We start from the raw sequence: 19,844 nt of genomic DNA, 5'->3' as shown, positions 1-19,844 counted from the left end.
ACCCGATTTCACTTCTTAGAAGCTGGCCCTGCTTGAAGCAGGGGTTTGGACTGGATGACCTCCAGAAGTCCTTTTCAATCCAAAGTACTTAACAGCTCTCTGTGCTTGTACATCTGTGGCACTAAACCTCTAGCTCCTCTGCTTTTCTTTCCAAATGTATGCATTACAAATACCTGTTCAGTCTTCAGAAGTCCCTTGTGAATTATGCATGTTAAGAATCCCATGCAGTCTCACAGAACGACATTCTTAAATCAATTTTTAACTTCTTCACCCGTCACTTCAAAAAAAACCTGAAGTGTTACTTACATTCTGTTTCCTGAGCTCACTGACTCCTCTTTCCCTCTGCAGCAGCTCACTGAGACCTGCGATGCGACTGATGCGACAGAATCGAAACCGCGTCGAGAGCAAGGGCTGTCCCATGCCATACTCATGAGTCAGACCCTGGAGTGCCGAAGGGCCAGCCAGGAAGACATGGCCCTGGAAGACACAGCCTCCCAGCAAAGCCTGTCTGAGGAGCAGTAAGGATTATTGGTAGCGCGAGGGCCACACGTTTCTCAGAATTCAAGACAGAGTTAAGTCAGGGAGCTGCAGGTGGGTTTATGTTCTTTCAGATTTAACACGTAACCTCCAAACGTTTATTTTTCTAACTTTTAAGTAGGAATATGACAGGGCACGAGTTCTTCAGTTAAAGGCTTTTGGCATGGGTAGGGTTGGAAGATGTTCTAAAAATCATGGTGCCACTTCATCTCAGGTTCTTGTAAATCCTACAGCAATGAACACAGCCTGTGTGACATTCCTTCCCATGCAGAGGCACTGACCCACTAGTGGTGACAAAATAAAGTGTAACAGGTGGTGAATGAATGAATACAATAGGAGATACTAACACAACTTAGTGAAAAGCACACGAGACACCTTTCCTGCCATAGCTAGACAGCTGATTGCATGCAAACTAATTGGCATTTGATATATAATGTATAACAAAAGACAGCTTTGAAGAGAAGCAGTGAACATGTACAAGGACAGTACAACGTGTGCTGGAACATTAGACATAAATCTGATTTTTCTTCCCCAACAGCAAATCTCTTTATTTTCCTCCAACACGTTATGCAGGTGGTAATTATGAATAGCAACATAGCATCACGCAGACTGATATACTGCATGCAGCTATACTGAAACTTTGTGTGAACGAACCTTGCTAAACACATTAATAAAAGTCAAGCGCAAGAAAGAAAGTAGCCAGTGCATGGAAAGCCTTCACAAAGCATATGGTGCACCTTATTTGCAAAGAAAGCAGCTCTCTATTAACAGCTGCTCTTAGGTATAATCTCATGCTCCTGTTTGGTTTATGACAGTGTTTCTCAAACTGCAGGCAACCAGCCCTCCTGGGAGATGCAAAAGGGCCCGGGAGAGTTCTCCCTGAGGACAGCAAAGTGCAAAGCAGGCTGTAATTACTGTCTGTGTTTGTATTGGGCAGGGAGCAGCTCGATGCCTTTAATTGCTGGACACAGCTCAGTGTCCGTAAACACGTGTAGCCAGTAATTACACAGAGCTCCAATTTCCCTCCCCCAGAGAAACTGAGCTGCTGCCAGTTTAACAGTTGCATAAAGACAGATGAAGCAAAAAGAGAGACTGTGCTTTCACAAAGTTTGAGAAATACTGATTTACAGGAATGCATGACTGTTTTGGAAGCCAGAAGGCTACAACAAATCCTTAATGTAACATAGGGCATAAACACATGCGTGTTTTGGTTTTTTTTTTTTAATTAAAAAATTTGCAGCTATCTGTGTTTTGCTGTCCCTCTTACTGTAACTACCACGGGCTGTTTCTAATTCCCCTCATGATAATGTGCAGCCAGGCTGTCCCAGTTAACAAGGAAGCTTTAACGAGAGATGCCCCACCTAAGAGTTATTGGCATTAGATGATACACTGTTGCATTCTAGCTTCCTAGCGTGCCACACTTGAGATGACAAGCAGTAGAACCAAATAACAGCAAGTGAAAATAAAACCATCCAAATATGCTTTGCGTGGTAGCAGTTTTCCAGTTTCCTCTTTTATTTTGAATTCTTTTCACTTTCTACTTGTTATGCAATGGAGAAATCTATTGTTTTTCTTTCATGTAGATCTTGACAAATTCATTCCTTATAATGCTCAGCATAATCTAAGCAACATTCTGCTTGCGTTTACAGGCGCAAAAGCAGATTGATACCATGTATTCCCTGAGACACACAGCCATCAGTGTAGCTCAGGCCGTGCTGCTGCCTCCTGCAGCCTCCACATGTGATGTGGAAGAACAACCTGAGTACAGCTGCTCCTTTCTGACCACTTCTGGCACATACGACCTCTCCCACCACCCTGCTGGCAGCGTGCTTGGCACTCATTACACAGGACAAAGAAGTTATGGGTGTAGGTGGGGGACTCTCAGTTTCAGGCACCAGCCCTATTTCTCCTTTAGGGGCTTTGCAGTCTCCTGGGATAAGCCACCAACACTGTCTTTCTGGGCTGTTATGCGCAGAAGTGGGGCAAATAGCTGCAGAAAGCACTAAGCTTTCCCAGGTTAGCCTCACCCAGGCTTATGATTGTCAAATCTTAAACTAAAACTTGAATTAACTTCTATCAAAAACAACTTTGTTGGTCTCAACCAACCAAAATTATTCTGTGCATCTACTTCAAGCAAACTAAACCACATGAGAAACAGCTGCCCTTCTTCTGGCTGCATTCACTTGACACCAATGGTGACACGTTCCACCATCACCGCTTCTTCAAGAGACTCACCCATATCCATGGCCTCTCTGCACCCTAAGAAAAACAACCACCTCGGAGTTCCTGTCTGAGGTAAATCCACCAGGGCCTGGAGGACACGAGGTGCAATGAGGCTCAGGCTCCTGCTGTGCAGGGCAGCTGCCAGAACAGGCAACTCCTAACTTCCACGTGCAGGCACAGCACACAAGCAAGACTGGGATTCAAACAGAAGTGAGTTCTTTTAGTATCCTAATACAGGTTTTCTTTTTGCTAAAGGTGTTACTGTAGCACAGCGGGTTGAAAAGCAGAAGAGGGGCCATTACTAATAGTATCAATTAAAAAATAACAACAACAAACAATAACCAAAGATGGCAGCAGAAACTCTCCTCAATGTTGCATTTCTACATGATTTTGGAGATAGCAGGGCTGATGTTACTAAAACTGCTGCTATGTGCAGTGTTTTTAGATGTGGTCCAATCCCACAGAATTATCACACGCGATGGTTAGAAATAAAACCTGCAACCGGGTACAAGGTTGTACTGACTCTAAAAAACATGAGGTAGAGACAAACCCAGTTAATTATTCTACATCAGTATGTGATGGAAGATACATTTAACACATCTTTTCCTTGGAAGAAATCTGTCCACCAGAGCAGTCAGTACATACAGTTCTTTCATAGAGATGGCAGCAGGGATGACGAGATGGAGCCCCCACCTGCTGCTCAGCTTGTCCCCAGACAATAGCACTGCTGCTGAAGAGAAACATGGCATGGTTTAATCCATGCTGCCTTGACGAGCCCCTCAACATGAGAGAGCAGGGAGGAACACATCCAGCAAGTACAGCAAGCTCCAAGCAGGAGGTTGACAACTGTATGGTGCAACAAGCACAGGTACAGCACTTCAGCCCTTATGTGTGTGTGTTATAAAGTGTGGGACATTCACCACCTGCCCTCATTTTGCTTTCCTAAACTCTCTTTTCACTGGTGAGCTCTTGTTCACATCACACAGTGAAAGCTGAGTGATAAAATCCTAAGGGTGAAACATGCCCAGAGCAGGCCAGAAGATGTTAGTAGCACTTTACCAAAGCCAACTGGAAGCTGCAGAACTGCTCACAGCCACCAGGAATGCCAGCAAGCCCTCAGTGTGGCCTTCAGACCAGCTGGTTCCTACCACAGGAAGCAAGAAGCAAACAGTGATGGGCACTATTCCCAAAAGTAAGTTCATTCCAAAATACAAATGCCATAAGTCCTGCACGTCCCTCTATTTTGAAGTGTTTAAAAAGGTTTTATATATGTATACATACATACATGTACAGGTAAGGAACTCGAGCTGCCACTAAAAAGTCTCACCTTGTTTCTGCACACAGAAAATTTTGACATTCATGGCATTTAAGACAAACATTATCGAAAGCACTTACCTACCACTGGGATTCTTTATCCCTTGCTAAGACAGACAGGTACTCTTAGTCTAAAACTCTGAAGTTCTTGGAGTCTCTGCAATGCTACCTGCATTTTTAAAGAGCTATTAGTAGCATTTGGTTCCAACTCAAGTGACTGCACTTCTCTTGCTGGGGAATTTAAGTTAAAGATTAGCTGAATTCTATGCAACTCGTAGAAGATTAGGATTATCAGTGAAATCCTCCAGCACGTAATAAGCATCATCTCATCAATGCTTTTTTATTTCAAACTACCCAATTATTGCCATTTTTAGATTGCTCCCTGGACTGGGAGCTGGTATTTACAGCATTTCACTACTGCTTGTACAACCTGAAATCTGCAAGACAGACATCTTACTTATAATTAACTTCGCAGTTGGTCCATTGTTGAAGATTCACCTCTCATTCAGCCTTCTCAGAGTATTACAAGTCAGAAATGGTCTAATGCATGCTAAATAATACAGGCCCTGTTATTCCACACTGTGTGCTATTTATGTTGGATTACAAGCCTCCTTGCCAAAAATGTCCTCAATTCTCAGGCTTTGAGAAAATAATTGGTACCTCACAGTCCCCTCTTTTTTGCACCAATTAAAACCTGCAGGTGCACTAATGTTGTCATCTGGAATCTTGCTGTTACATCAGAGGTTATTTTCACCAAATGTGTGCTATTAGTAAAATTAGCCCATCAGGGGAATGGTGAATGCTGTTTGTTGTTACAGTTCTGTCAAGGCTTTCCAAATATTTTACTAGTGTAAGACCAGAGAATACATTTTTTATCTCTGAAGTAAACACAGAAGCTAACTTCAGTTGGTAATACTGCTTTCTCAGTGCATATTTGGGACAGGCAAGTCATTTCTTTAAGACTGTCTCAGAACACAAAAGCCAGAAATGACTGTTGAAACCATTTAGGATCTCCTGCTGAACACAGATCACAAAATTTCTCTTTATTTCTTTTAAAAGCACTGTGTAGCTCAGAAGATGGATTTAAAGAACAGCAACAACAACAAAAAAACAAAACAAAACGACTCACCAATCTAGAGCCAGGCAGCAAAAAGTAAGAGCCACTAATGGCAGCAGCAAAAAATACCCTCTGGTTTAAAAGGCTGATGTTTCATTCACAGCAGAGAAGGAAAAATTCACCTCCATTTTGGGTAAGTTGTTCCAGTGATTGACTTCCCTCGCTAAACAAGGTCCCATCAGCACGCTGCTCAAAACTTAGCAGAGCTGAAGATTCTTTTTTTTCCAGTCTCATTATGGAATGCAGTGAGCAGGGCAATATACTTACTCTTATGAGGAACAAACATCACGAGGTGATGCAACTCTTAACACTACTGCCTGAACTGCAGTTTGGAAATCTGAACTCTGCTGTCATCACTCCTGAAGAAATTCCCCTTCCCAGCCTTTACTTAAGTATCAAATATCTCCATTTTAGATTTAAAAGTCAGACCTTCTTTAACACTTCTGAGAATCTTGGTAACTATTTAATCATTGAAAGAAATATTATTCTACAGCGTACTTTATAGCTTAACTCATTCCACTGAAATTATCAGGTGTCCAGCATGTAAGAACAGAGAGGCTTATGCTCCAAAGTCTATGGCACACAGCCCTAAGAAAGTGCTTTGTCTTGAGTTATCTAACAAGGTGCCTTAAGAATGCTTTGGATTTAAAATTAACAAACAGACAACAAAAAGCACCAAGCAACCACTGCAGGAGTTCCCAGGCTCCATAGTTTAGATACCTGCATTTCAGAAATTAAATTTAGATTATGGCTTCCATAAACATCTCCTTTCTGAATGAGGTTCTTGTTCCCTTCCAGTAACTCCATTTCGAATATATCAGTATGTTAAAAGTCACAGTGGCCAGTATCCTCTCCTTGTTCAGCAAATTAAACAAGGGCATGAAAGAATTAATAATTTTATGTCATCAAAAATTCTGGGCTGGGTAGATTTTTATTCCAAGAGCCTCCAGCTTTATACTGTGTTCAGTAAATAACAGAGTAAAGCAGAAACAGCAGCCACTGCTACCAAAGGCAATGAATGGTAAATGCTGGGGCAGGAGCTAGACATATTTCATTCACAACAGTTCCATTTCTTGTTGCAAGTCCTGTACAGGCAGAATTTGGAGCCCTTCATCCTTCTTGTCTGACAACAGTCAGATGCCTGTACTAATGAGGGGATTATGAAGACCTTGAAGACACAGCTTTTTATTGTGAAAAGCAGGCCAGAGCTCCATATTCCTAAAGGAGGGGATCTCTGAATTCTCTTTTTCCCAGACGTGAAAGCTGTACTGTTATCCAAATTAATGTGACCAGAATAGCTGTGTAATGGAGCTGTCAAGGAACAGGGCCACTGTGTCCTTTAACCCTTCTCCCATCTGAAGAGGGACAATGTCAGAACCAGACTGTTAACCAAATGCAGAGTGTCTCTTCTCTTTCCTGTAAGCTCCCAGCACCAGGGCATCTGTAAAAAAAAAATGCTTGTTCCCATCCACATACACAGAACTACTGGTATCAGTTTACACAGAAACAGGTAACAAGAATGATGCTTGAAAATGCCTTTAGTTTGCTCACTTTAACAGTTGTTGAACTGAACACGAGAGTTAAGAACCAACTGAAGCTTTAACTTACAGCCAAAGATGACTATAAATCATACAGTGAACAAGTGTGCACCTGGGAGGGAATTCTGTTTTAACAACATGCAGAATTGATTAGGTGGTAGCACTTTCTGTGAATACATTCGCAAACCTCAGAGGAAAAAAATACATTGTCTAATACTCTCACACACTCCTTATATCACCACTAACCATTATGTGTGTACAGAATTGAGTAAGGGAAAAAAACTACATAAGCAAAAAAAAAAAAAAAGTATCAGTAAATGCAGTGGCTTGAAAATCCCCATACAGAGACACATGCAGTATTAGGTCGATCCTGACCTCATAAACTCCGCATGGAAAACACGTCAAGACTTGACTCAGTCTCATGAAGCTAAAAGGGTTATGTTCTGTCACACCAAGGCCACAAGTTCTGGTTCCTCAACGCACATTATTGCATGGGAATTACAGACCATGAATTGTCCTCCAACAGAAATGTCCTCAACATTCTGAAAGGCAAAGATCTCCAAGACACTTGGCAGCTAATTGCTTTTACATGGTGAAACAGGATCAGTCAGACAGTCTACTTTTTCAAATACCCAAGTTGGAGTTTCACATTAACTACAGATCTACTGAATTTTTAAATGGATCAGCTTGTGAATGGGATAAACAAGAATCCTTCTATCTTAATTTTCATATTGTGGAGCAATAGCAGCTTTACCTTGCTTACCCAGGAAGCTCTAGTGACCCTTCAGGGGCTTACATAGGAAGGACAGACTAGAACATCCACAAGTTTAATGTTTTATAAAAATAAAAGCTTTAGTTATGAAGTAATAAAAGCTTTACAAGCAAGAAAAGGTCTTCATTGCCTGCATGACTCCACAGCTGCCAAGATGTCCTGCAAGATGTTGTTCCTGTTTTCCTTACTGACCTAGAAAAAGAGAAATTAAAACAGATGTAATTGGATGAGTAACCTCCATATGATGTTTTACTTCAAAAACAAAACAGAAATTCAAATACATTTCATTCTTGGTGGGGGAATGCTGAGTGTCAAACACCAGCCTTCTTGTGCTACCAACAACACATGAAACTAAACCCACAAAACTGCATGCAATTTAATTACTCATGGATACCCACTGCTTGGATACCCAAGGCTTGAATAACTAACAGAAATTGCTCAAAAAACCATCGAGTACTTCTGCCATTACTAGAAATCCCTTCCATTTACTAAACCTCATTTTTCTACAATAAAGAGGAGGTCTTACACCTTCAGTGCTTGAACAGACTGTATTTCTATCGATGACAGGGCAAGTAAAAAGCATCCTCAATGAAAAAATTAGAACTGGCTTAACAACAGCACAACTGTGCAATGAGAAGCCTTAGCACTGCAGCTCAGAAACACCTTGAAAGAGAAATAAAACTATGGGATAAAAGCTGGGGAACTTTTATAGTGCACTGAGGTATGTCCTTTGTTTACCAGTCCCTGGAAATGTTGGACTTTTAACACCAGCCCAGGTGAAAATCCATACAGTCCAGCACCCTGTCTTCTGCCAGGTCCACCTGTGGTTGCAGCATCTGCAGACTACTGTAAATTGCCAAAGCAATGTTACAACTTCCTGGCCAGCTCAGCCCCTGGATACAGCAGTGACACAGTACAGAACTGTGGGGCTGGGGGTTGCAAATTTCCCATTCTTAAAGATTGTCCTGATACAGTCACCTGCATTATGTGCATGACCACAGCATTACTAGCTCAACCATCACTTGGGGAGTGGGCTGGAGTGGTGAAAGGGCTAAAAAATTGCTAAATATCAGTAAAAGCTTCATTTAAAAAGCTTAAGGAAATAGCTGCAGTGCTCAGATCTCTGCAGAAAGGGCAGGAGGAAATCACACAAAGACAGATGAGACAAAAAGAAAAAATTAGGGCACTCATATCTATTAACAAAGTTTGAAGAGAAAGAAAAGATACCACAGTATACATGACATAAAGCTCTCCACCAGCAATTCCCTGTAGCTACACTTAAGATCTGGGCACATGGATTTGCATTCCTTCCACCCAGTATAGACCGTAGTCAGTACTGAACAGGAAAAAGTCTATTATTGTCACCATCATCATCAACAAACTAGTGACAGCCCTATCTAGAAAAATTCAACCTAGGCACCCATTGCTATTTGTCACAGACATCCTATCAAAACATTGGAAAACAACACTGTAAACCTTGAGACAGTGGTCTCACCTATGACACTTGAATTCAAGAGAGCAAATCAATGTGAGACTGAAGAAAAAGTGATTTAGAATGAAAAAAAGAGGAAAGGGCAGGAAGATCTCCCTGAAAGTGTTGCTGTTTTTATTGAGCATCATTCCAAGACTATTATTAGATAAAAAGAAAGCCCCACAATAGCAAAGAGCAAGACAATAAAGAATGCAATTGCTCTTCAGTAAGACTATTGAGGTACCCTGAGGTAAACAAGGCACAGAGCACAGATGAGCCAAGCTCTAAATCTCACAGCAAGTGTCCTGACATCCTGACTTTCAAAGGACCTTCTGAACATTTAATAGCTCTTCCCACTGTCTCAGAGCCAACGAAAACAATACTCCATTTTATCTGTGCTCTTCCATACCTACATGCCAGAAGTCCAGTGAGAGCATCAGAGAGAAAGTGCCAAGTACTGGGAAATTCTCACAACCATTTTGCAAAGGTTGCTTGATAGATATCAGCCTCCTCCTAAGGTCTGGAGACATTCTGCACAGGCAGCTTTCCCAGACAGAACAAATCTCCCAGTACTTGTAGTGAATGTACAAAGAGATGGGAAGATTTTTAGGGAGTAAAGGCAACCACAGATGCTGTGTTTTACTAAGCACTTAGATAATTTTGAATAAATGATCACTGGATAGTGATAGAACAGGAGGGAGTGATTTCTAACTGAGACAGGGGAGGTTTAGGTTAGATATTAGGAGAATGTTTTTCACCCAGAAGGTGGTGACGTACTGTAACAGGTTGCCCAAGGAGGCTGTGGATGCCCCATCGCTGGAGGCATTCAAGGCCAGGCTGGATGTGGCTCTGGGCAGCCTGGTCTGCTGGTTGGTGACCCTGCACATAGCAGGAGGTTGAAGCTGGATGGTCATTGTGGTCCTTTTCAACCCAGGCCACTCTGTGATTCTATGAGCACCTAAACTCCAAGGATGCAAGAGCAGAGGACAGAAGCTTCCTTTCCCTAACCATTCGGGTACTGCCAATGGAACAGAATTCGTAGTTTGTTCACCTGGAAGCTCCTCTTCTTGTCCATTTAACTAATTGCTTTCTTAAAAAGCAGAAACAACCAAACCTCACTAAGGGGCTTTAAAATACAAAATTAATAGAAAGGAAAATGGGAGAAAATGAAGGCATGCCAGCTGCTAGGGATAAAGCAATCCTAGTTATATATCAGATACATATGATATATAATCCTAGTTATCTGCGTCTGCAAAACTACACAGATCTGGGCACTGCAAAAAGAGTCTTTCTACTTTCACTGGAAAGTTGAGTTCTCAGCAAAATGGAATTGGGTAACAATGGAAAAAAATGTGTTAAATATCAGAGCTCCTATCGTTAAGTGCTTTAAATGTAATAAATTAAACATTTGGATCCAAATCCCAACTACTTTTAGGGCATCTGGGCCCATTTACAGCAACTAAATATGCTTTCAAGACAGAAGGGACTATAAAACCCACAACAGCTGTGTCTATGCCCTTAACATCAAACATCAGAACCATCCTTGTGACAATAAAAGAAGGATCAGAAAGCTCTGCTGAGTTACTTGAATGCAACCTAACTCCATGTTAAGTGACAAAGCAGACAGAATTTTTTGGAAGGTAGCCACATATGTCTGCACACTTTCGGGCATCATAAAAGCCAGCAAGAGAAAGCTAACCACAAGTAATTTGGGCACTCCAGGTTCTCTGCATGCCACAGTCCTTCAAGAAAGTAGCTGGTGATTCAGTGTTTACTCCAGCCAGTAACACACTGAGTCTCCAGCAGCAGTTCCTGCTCATGTGCTTATTTTAAACAGCTGAGGAAGAGCATGCAGTGTGTCACTGGAGTGAGACAGATGCTCTCCTGCATAGCCTTCAGCACAGCACATCCCTTGTCACCTGGATACTCTTGCAGTCTGTCACACATTTCACACCCTTGCTTTTGGGTAAATGATCCAACAGAGAAATCTGCATTTAAACAAAGAAACCTGCACACTAATCTCAGCAGCATAAACAGAATGGCTCATTTTTAGTAAAGGTTTTTTTTCAGATAGAGAAAACATTGCTCTACTGAAATGTACAGGTCATTACATTTGAAAACGTGATGTATTGGCATGACACACCTAATAACCTGGGGTCGAATAGCAGAAGCCTCTAGAACACCACCTGATAGAATGAGGCTTGAAATGTCCTTGAAAAGCCAAATACTGTTTTCCAGCACCATTTCTGACAGAAGGAAACACACATTGTTGCCTTGCCATGGCTGCATCCTAAGCAGTAAGTGACTGTTGCTTTCTCCATTCCATCTCCTCCCAATTCTACCACCATAAAGCATTCACATTCACACACATCCCTGTTCAGCAGCTCAACAAACACCACACTGGCTTCTCAGTGGGAAACGTGGGTTTTAATCTCTGAGGGAAAGGTAGGAGTTGAATGTTTATGAGGGGAAAGAAATCTTTTCTTGCTTTTGCTGCTAGGGTTGCTTCAGCACCCAAAAAGGTTTTTCATTTAAGAAATACAAAATAAAGATGATGATGATGGGACCACTGAGCAAAAGAAAGCTGTGGTCCCTTTCCAAGCACTGCAGTTCTTGCTTTGAAGAGAAAAAAAAAAAAAAAGAAGATGGAGGCTTTGCTTTCTCTGCAGTAATTAAGATCATTCTTAAGATTTTTTCTCCTTCCTCATTCATTTGCATTAGAAGAAAGGACCTATAGTCACTGTGATCTGCTTCCACTCAAGAGCAGGCTGCAGTACCATTCTGCTCTACAGCCTATTACCCCTGCCAATAAGCCAGAACCTGCAAGTCTCGATCACTGTATTTGTAATTTATGGGTATGTGCAGTTCAGTTTCAGATATACAGCTTTATTCTCTACTAGCAATAATAACACTGAGCAGAAAAATAACTGAAAGGAGAGGGGGTTGCATTTAGCTCGTTTTTGTAAAGTATCGAGGGCACTTACGGATGCTAAGGAAACCTCACACGTATCCCAGTGAACAGGCAGTTCTGTTAAGTTTTTGAGAATTTCTCTGTAACTGATCAGAAAATCACTTTGAGGCCCTAATGTCCTGAATATTACATCTGTAAAACAACAGAATGAATTCTAAAGTTGTTTCACTGACTCCAGAGAAAGCACACTCCATTTACAAGTGTCTTTCTTTCACAAATTATTTCTGCAAACTCTACTGCTGTTTTTTTTTCCCCTTGAATATGATTACTGGTAATATTTCTGCAAGCCAGCCTGCAAAACATAAAAAGAAATCTGACTGTATTTTAAAAGATTTAACTCTCAGGAATAGGGAATACTTAAGTGGCAGTAATACTACAGTAAGAAAACTTTTAAAAGCAACGACATCATTACTTCTACAGCCTCTCAAAAGCAAAGCCAGCTGTGTGGTTTTTTTTTTAATTTTTTTTTTTTTTTTTAATAAGGTGAACACCTGCCCATTAAGAACCAAATGGAAACTAAAAGGCTTATTTCATACAAACTCTCCACAGCTAGCAAATGGTAGCAACAATCAGTTTTTAAACAGAGCCAAATACAAACCCGCAACCCAGAACAGAAGGCTCTTTAAGGGTACTTAATATTACTCACAGTGAACACTTCAACATCTCTCCTGCTTCTTATTTCTTCAACAAGATCCAGTGGCTTTCCCTTAGGTATTGGAATAGTTCCAAGTACCACGGTCCCAGAGCCAGCCAGCATCTGACGAACAGCTTGAATAAAAGCCCGGCTGAAGAGTTCCATTTTACCAATCTCATCTATGACGCAAATCTTTTTCTCTGCATCAGCGCCCTGGTTTACCTGTGGAGAAGTGCATCAGGAGATTGTAAACATCACGGAACTTCAAACAAGCAGCAGAAATAACTGCTATGCTAATAAAAAGTACCTCCAAAATAAATCCATTGCAATATTGGGGAAAACTGAAAAATCAAAGCTGCTGCTGCTGATAGCTGGCCAACTATAAATCTGTCATCTATATTTCAGGAAAAGACCGGTGGAAAGATAAGAAAACATGTATGGCATAAATACCAGCTATGATGACAGGAAATATTCAGAATATCATTTTTCCTTCAGAGCAGAATTCTCCAGGTATTTGACAATAAAGAACTGCTCTCATTAAATCTGAAGGACCCAAACATTTCAAAACATTGAATTCTGCATTTAGAATAAATCAATATCAACACAACATAATAATTAAGAATGGCTTGCATTACATGTTGGAAGCTTGTAGCTACAGAATGCCTTTCAAAAACAATTTTAAATTTAGAAGATTGTTCCTCACTATTTTAGCAAAACAAAAAAACAAAAACAACCAAACAAACACATCAGACGTTTACACCCTTGTCTACAGCTTCCAAACTTTAAGTAAGATTTCAGATTTTATGAAGGTTATTTTTTCATCATCAGCTCATACAGGAGCAGTTCTGTCTGTGTCAGCTGAGCCTTCAGTGCTGCAAACTGAGACATGCACAGGAGTGAGCAGACTCGGACAGGTCTCAGGATCTTCACCTCTGGCTCCAGTATTTGTTACATCATGATAAAACTTTGAAAGGCCAATGCAGTTTGTCCAAAGTAGAATAGGAAGGCAGGAGTCAAACTGTAAAGAAAAATGTGCTGATCTCTTCAGAAACAAGAACACTGTTCTTCACACTGTGCCTTCTGTTTCTGTCTGCTCTGCTGCTTTGGCATAAGCTCTTGCCACAAAATTGACTTGATCATCAGATTTGTGATCAGAACCTGCCATCAAAGCAAGCGATGCAGAAGCACATTGTGATAGCATCTCCAAAATTGAAAACAAACAAACAAAAAACACCAAATGAAAACCAAAATGAAAGAGTCTAAGATGGCAATAACCAGCACTTCTCTCAAAACAAGCAACTTTCTCCAAAGTTATTTGGATAAACAATCACGCCTTTGCCAGCTTTCTCTCCTCTCTCATGTCAGAACAATCATCTTCCATTTCTTTCTCATTATATAGTGTGATATAAAGAGAGTGCTCTGGCTGTCCTCTCCTGGTGAAGTTAACTAAAAATTACTCTCCACTAGTCTCAGATGTGAGGAATGAATCAACCTCAACTCAAACTCTCCTCTATAAAACCATGAACACACACCAATAGCAGCCATGCTACACAGAACCTGAAGAAAAGGAAATCTAAATATTTTTCCCTGTGAAGGCCACGTATTTATTTCCAGTAAAGTGGAAGAACTGTTTAACATGGATCCTAAAATGTTTTCAAGTCATTTCTCTCCTGAGTAGCTGTTTTATCTAAAATCCCTTCATAGATCTCCCTTGCCCCTGACATCTTTGTTTCCCTTCTTTCAGACTTTAACATTCCTTGACAAAAACAAGAAATTGATCCTCTGTCCTGTTTTCATTCCTCACACCCATCTGGTTTTGGTTTTTGTTGCTCTAAGTTCATTAAGAAATCCCTTCTTCATTGACCCCTTGAGGTTCTGTAGCACAGAAAAATGACAAGATGATTTTTAGCAGTACTGTTCAGCAGCTACTGCACACAGTTGATGACATGCTGTTGCCAAAGTCAGATGTTGCATTGCCTACTACAGTCAGATCTGCTCTTGTTTAATTTTGAAGAGGGGGAAAGGTTTGGGTAAGAGAGAAAGGAGAAGGAAAAAGGGTGATGATCATAATATTGCTTGCATTGCTGGCAGAGAATGACCAGAGAAGGACAAGAAAAAGACTAAGTAAGTCTTGTCACAGAGCACTCCTTCTGCAGTTGGCTAAGTCTGAAATTATCAGATTGCTGCATCATTTGAAACCAAGCTGCACTTACACAGCGGTAATAAAAAGTAATTACTGGATTCAAGAGACGAATAATGTTCCTACTGAAGGAATGGAATTAGAGCAGAAAGAGGGAGAAAAAAAGGACATGAAGAGGAACAGTGACAAAATCCTTTCTCGTGGGCCCACTAACTCAAGCCACTTGTATGCAGTAAGCCACCTGTACATTTTGTTTGCCTTCTACCATGCAAGGTGGTGGCATGGGAAGCAATTTCCTATTGGCTGTCTCTCAACCCAAGGTGGGCCTGGCCAAAGGACAATGTCACATAAAGGAGAGGCAAAGCAATCTCACGCCTCACAACAGCTCTGCCCCTTCTGCTACCTGATCCTGAAGGCAATCAGAATCAGTGAAATTCAAGAATGAGACCCTTTATTAACATCAAAATTGAATGCTGCAGAAGAGCCCTCCAATAACAATCATTATCATGAAGCATCCATTTTTTCAGCAGCTTTAGTATAATACTCACATTTCTCAGCACAGGCAGAACCAACTGCTCAAATGAAGCAACATCTACAACATATTGTCCAACACGACATTCACGTCTTGAAGTAGAAGAATCAGAACTAAATTTGAAAGACACACACAAATCCTTCTAAGTAATAAGTTCAGCAAGAACTTACTGCAGTCATTTCAAGTGGATTTACTAGAATAATTACTCTAGTCAGTCAATTTGCTCTTAATTCTTCTAAGCAAAGAAACCGTGAAAGCAATGCATTATGTAATATTGCAGACAGCATACTTTCAGATAACAAATATACCATAAGCTACCTCCAGTACTATATAAGCTTAAATTCAAATGCTATGCGGAAGGACAAAAAAAAATATAAAAGGTAATAGAGATATTCGCAATGAAATCAAAATATACACCTGCAGTTCTTGCAGGCATAGGAGCTGCCTTTGAATTAGGCAATGTGACACTAGACAGCATCAAAGCAACAACCCAAAGCTCAGAATAGGTTGCAGAACACTTAAACAGTCTTTGAAAAATACTCAGTTTGTATGTACAGCATCACACTATTCTGGGTGAGCCGTGTTTGTTAGTAGTATGCAAGTTATTTGGTCAGGTCAGTTATGTCTGAATGTGATGGAAATATCATGCCTACCTAGACGAAGTTGCGCAGGAATCATTAATGTAGCCTGGTAAATTAAGAAAGTGCTCTGCACTCCTGAAACCCTATTCTGAGTGGGACTCAGGCTCCCTTTTTCTTCAAATTCACATGCAGGATTTGTGGGCCAATTGGTGGCTCTTTAATACAACATTAAGTGCTATTCATCTTTAATTTTCAGATTCTGTACTCACAAATCAGCTGGAAGAAAGAAATAATCTTCTCTCCTGACTACAGCAAGCTATGCACTGTATCCCAAAGAGACCTGAATTCGGGATAAAAGCTCTATCTGGTGTAAAATATGAAGTAAAAGAGACCAGTCTTGTCTAGGTCATTTTCTTTTTTAAACTATGCGATATGGTGTCTACACAGATAATGCAGGAATCAGCCAGAAAATGAGAACTGAACAAAGGACATGACATGAAAACCATATCTGAGCTGGTAATCACCTTCTGGAACGGCATTTAACATGCTGACAGACTAGAGAAGCATCAAACAAGTGGCTTAAAACAATTTAAACCTCAGTACCTAACTCTAGATAAAGGACCTTGTTTTCCAGATAAAGTGACAACATCAAATCCTCTTCTTCTGCCGCCTTCTTTAACTTCCTCTGTGTAAAATCCATCAATGGGAACGTCTGAGGATTTTAGTGCTTGAGTGACTTTCTGGATCAAAGTAGTCTTTCCAATCCCTAGAAATAAAGAGGAAACAAAGAGTGCGTGGCATTAATCTTCTGTAGTAAAAGCCTATGTTTAAACATCACAGCAATTATGTGATTTAGCAGGAACATCCATTACAAGTTTGCAAATTTTTTTTTTTTTTTTTTTTTTCCTTAAAGGCAGGGAAAGCAAGAATAGAAGCACCTTTTAAAGCCTATGCTGTACTGATACTAAAATGCTTTATTATCCTTTAAGTAGGTCTACAGTGAAGTCAAAACAGAATGGTACAAATACCTCAGGCTACAAGTGAATTTCTTAACTTAGACTGTGCCTGGACAGGCCACAGAGCTTGCCCCAAGACAAGCAAATGCACAAGAGATCAGCCCATGGTGAGAGTCATACTGTTAGACAGCTGGTATCTAAGCTAGCTGAAAGGCTGACTCCTGGTAGAGACAGAACCTCCTGGTCTATCACTGCTATTCGTTATTTTTCCAGAATGGAAATGAATTAATTCTCTTTTTAGATTAGGTCAAAACTGATTGCTATTACCAGAGGTGTGACTTCCAGCAGGATGAAGCACACACTACTTCTGTTCTGTCCTAGAAATTGGAATTGCTCCGTACCCTTGAGTTATCAGATCCTACATGGCAAAAAAACAGACTTCTAATGCTACAGTAATTAAAGCAAGAGTGGTTCTTAGTAGATAACGGGAAAAGCATTTTTTTACTGTGAGGGCAATCAAGTCCTGGAAGAACTTGCCCACAGAGGCTATGCAGTTTCATTCTGTGAGGATTTCAAGACCTGACTGGATAAGGCCGGGAGCAACTTGGTCCGAGCACATAGCTGACCCAGCTTTACACCTCCTGAAGTCTCTCCCTGAGTGAATTAAACTGGGCTCCTATAATCCATCCTCCCACTCTAATATAGATCTTCAAGACCTTTCCCAGCTGACACCACCTAGCACTATTTGATGTACTTTCTACTATGTGAATGCTGGCCATCTTCCAGATACCCTCAGTTCCCACAAAGGAGCTATTTCCTTATTTTACCTTCATAGAAGTAAATCCCTTGACAAAGCTCAGCTTAAAAAAAAAGGAGTGTTGCCTCTCAAAATTTAATGTTATCACTTCATTTTTAATCATTATTATAAAGAAAATCTGCTTTAAAAATAGAATTATCCTGCACGAAAAACAATTCAAACATTAAATTCCTGGAGACAAAGAATATATACTATTGCAATGTGCATAAAGATGCCAAGAGAAGTCTTTTCAGTATGCGTATATCAAATTCCTTCCCCAAATTTTAAGCAGAGTTAGCATCACAGAATAGTTTGAGCTAGAAGGGACCTTAATGGTAACAGTTCCAACCCCCTGCCATGGGCAAGGACACCTCTCATTAGATTGGGCTGCCCAGGGCCCCATCCAAGCTGTCCTTCAAGGATGGGGCATCCACAGCTTCTCTAGGCAACCTGTGCCAGTGCCTTGGCACCCTCATAGTGTGTAATTTCTTGTAATACCTAATCTAAACCATTTAAAGCTATTACCCCACATCCTATCTCTACACTCCCAGATAAAAAGGTTCCCGTCCAGCTTTTCCGTAGTCTGCCATTAAGTACTAGAAGGCTGCTTTAAGGTCCCCCAGAAGCCTCCTCTTTTCCAGGCCAAAACATCACTGACAAAATCCAATGTAGCTCCAAGGGCATCTACTCAAATATGATTTCTGAAGATTAAAGTCAAAGGAATTCCTGGCATTTGAACAGCAACAAAATAACAAACATGTAACCAACCAATATCTGCCATCTTTCCAAGCCCTTGTCTGCGTAAAAGAATTTATACTAGTTCAGCTAATCTCTGATTTGGTTACCTTCATTCCGTCAATTGCCAAAGCAAGCTGAAGTGATTAAAACTAAATTTAAGAAAGCTTAAACTTACATGTTTATCTAATCAAAACGATACATTCAATTTCAGTTAAATGAACACAACCAACCAGCTTACCCTACTCTGTACTTGCCAGATGACTGCCTCTGCTCTGGCGAATAGAAAGGATGACTAAAGCCAGTGGAATGTATCTCTACCTGAACTTACCCATAACATTTTATTTTAACTCCAGACCACACAAGTATCTCCAAAGGTTCACACACACACACGCACACAGACAAAAAAAAAAAAGCCCATGGCTTTATTAAAACAAGCTTTGCCAGTGTGCTGATGTGTTTACTAACTCCATAGCTCATGCAGCATCCCTCTCTCCCTTCAGGATTAGCAGCTTTTCAGTATCTGAGGGGGGGATTATACAGAATTATACTGGACTAGATAACCTTTCAGGGTCCCTTCCAACTCAAATGAATTCTATAATCATATCCGTTGCCACCACAAAACACCTCTCCAGCCAAGGCCTACTATTCAACACCAACTGTTACTCTGTAACTGTATGTGACTTAGGTTGCAAGAGCTAGATGACTACAATTAAGGAGGAAAACAAAACCACTACGAAATTATTAAAAACTGATGTTTAGTTGAAGTGGGATTCGTTGTCCAGACATTTTTCTGCCCAACACCCAGCCGCGGAGCTGGAGCCAGGAGCAGCACACGAGCACCTGGCAGCGCGCAGTACGTAGAATTGGGCCGGGAGATAAAACGGATGCAGCGTGAGGAAGTTCGGGACGTATCAGCAGGCGACTCGCGGGAAGGACAGCGGCGACAGCCCCTCAGGCAGCGGCCGGGCCCAGTACAGCCGGAGGTGCTGCCAGAGCTGCTTCCCACCCTGCCCCGGGCTTACATCCCCCGCCGGCCAGGCCGGACCAGGTGCTGGACTGCCGCGCCGTTTCCCCTCGCCCTGCTTCCCGGGCTCCTCTTGCTGCTGGCGTCAGGCAGCCTCGTTACCTGGGGGTCCCGTCAGGAAAACGTGCCTGGACATGGCGGGGAGCAGCGGACCGCTCTCCGCCCTTTACAGCCGACGCGGCGCGGCGCGGCGCGGCTGGAGGCAGGAGCTCGGCGGGAGCACCGCCCTCGCTCCGCCTCTCTCCCGACGGCCCCGCGCAGCACCCAGGGGAGGTTGAAGAGTCCGGCGCTGCGCCCTCGCGGGGAGAACGGGGTACCCTGAGGAAGCCCTGGATGGACTGGCTCCTGCCTTAGTGCTTCCCGTAGGATGGATGTTACTTAAGAGTTGGGGCTAAGGGAACGAGAGGATAAATTAGTTTCCTAAATTATTATTATTTTTTTTTTTTTTACAGTCAGCTTGACCTACTTATTCAGAAATTAAGTTGGAAGAAGCTTTCCCT

At 41.5% G+C, this 19,844-nt stretch overlaps 2 protein-coding genes across 2 annotated transcripts in view; one reads left to right on the top strand and one right to left on the bottom strand.

Annotated features, from left to right (window-relative positions):
• PCNX2 (pecanex 2) overlaps nucleotides 1-4,964 on the top strand; it is a 152,085-nt gene extending 147,121 nt beyond the window's left edge. The window contains exon 35 of the mRNA XM_048934999.1: nucleotides 349-4,964. Coding sequence (XP_048790956.1) covers nucleotides 349-522 — 174 coding nt within the window. The 3' untranslated portion in view covers nucleotides 523-4,964. The remainder of the gene's footprint in view (nucleotides 1-348) is intronic.
• A 128-nt stretch (nucleotides 4,965-5,092) lies between these two features.
• On the bottom strand, nucleotides 5,093-19,617 carry NTPCR (nucleoside-triphosphatase, cancer-related). Its single transcript, XM_048935002.1, has 6 exons — nucleotides 19,447-19,617; nucleotides 16,434-16,596; nucleotides 15,266-15,362; nucleotides 12,590-12,799; nucleotides 7,609-7,693; nucleotides 5,093-6,632 (listed from the first exon to the last, which is right to left on the bottom strand). Exons 1-5 carry the CDS (start codon nucleotides 19,478-19,480, stop codon nucleotides 7,625-7,627), a joined length of 573 nt encoding a protein of 190 aa, XP_048790959.1. The 5' UTR covers nucleotides 19,481-19,617; the 3' UTR covers nucleotides 5,093-6,632; nucleotides 7,609-7,624.
• Between the last annotated feature and the right edge of the window lie 227 nt (nucleotides 19,618-19,844).

The sequence above is a fragment of the Lagopus muta genome, chromosome 2, assembly GCF_023343835.1.
Source record: "Lagopus muta isolate bLagMut1 chromosome 2, bLagMut1 primary, whole genome shotgun sequence".
In the NCBI taxonomy this organism is placed as follows: domain Eukaryota; kingdom Metazoa; phylum Chordata; class Aves; order Galliformes; family Phasianidae; genus Lagopus; species Lagopus muta.
The sequence above is the reverse complement of the archived record's forward strand: the minus strand, read 5'-3'. Positions and strand labels throughout refer to the sequence as shown.

Bases quoted from the DNA above. Each gene is read 5' to 3' on its own strand.
- NTPCR (XM_048935002.1), bottom strand. From the start codon at position 19,480: ATGTCCAGGCACGTTTTCCTGACGGGACCCCCAG. The intron at 16,597-19,446 runs GTAACGAGGCTG...CTTTATTTCTAG, and splicing joins TTTCCTGACGGGACCCCCAG to GGATTGGAAAGACTACTTTG. The intron at 7,694-12,589 runs GTGAGTAATATT...CTCTTTTTCTAG, and splicing joins GAGATGTTGAAGTGTTCACT to GTCAGTAAGGAAAACAGGAA.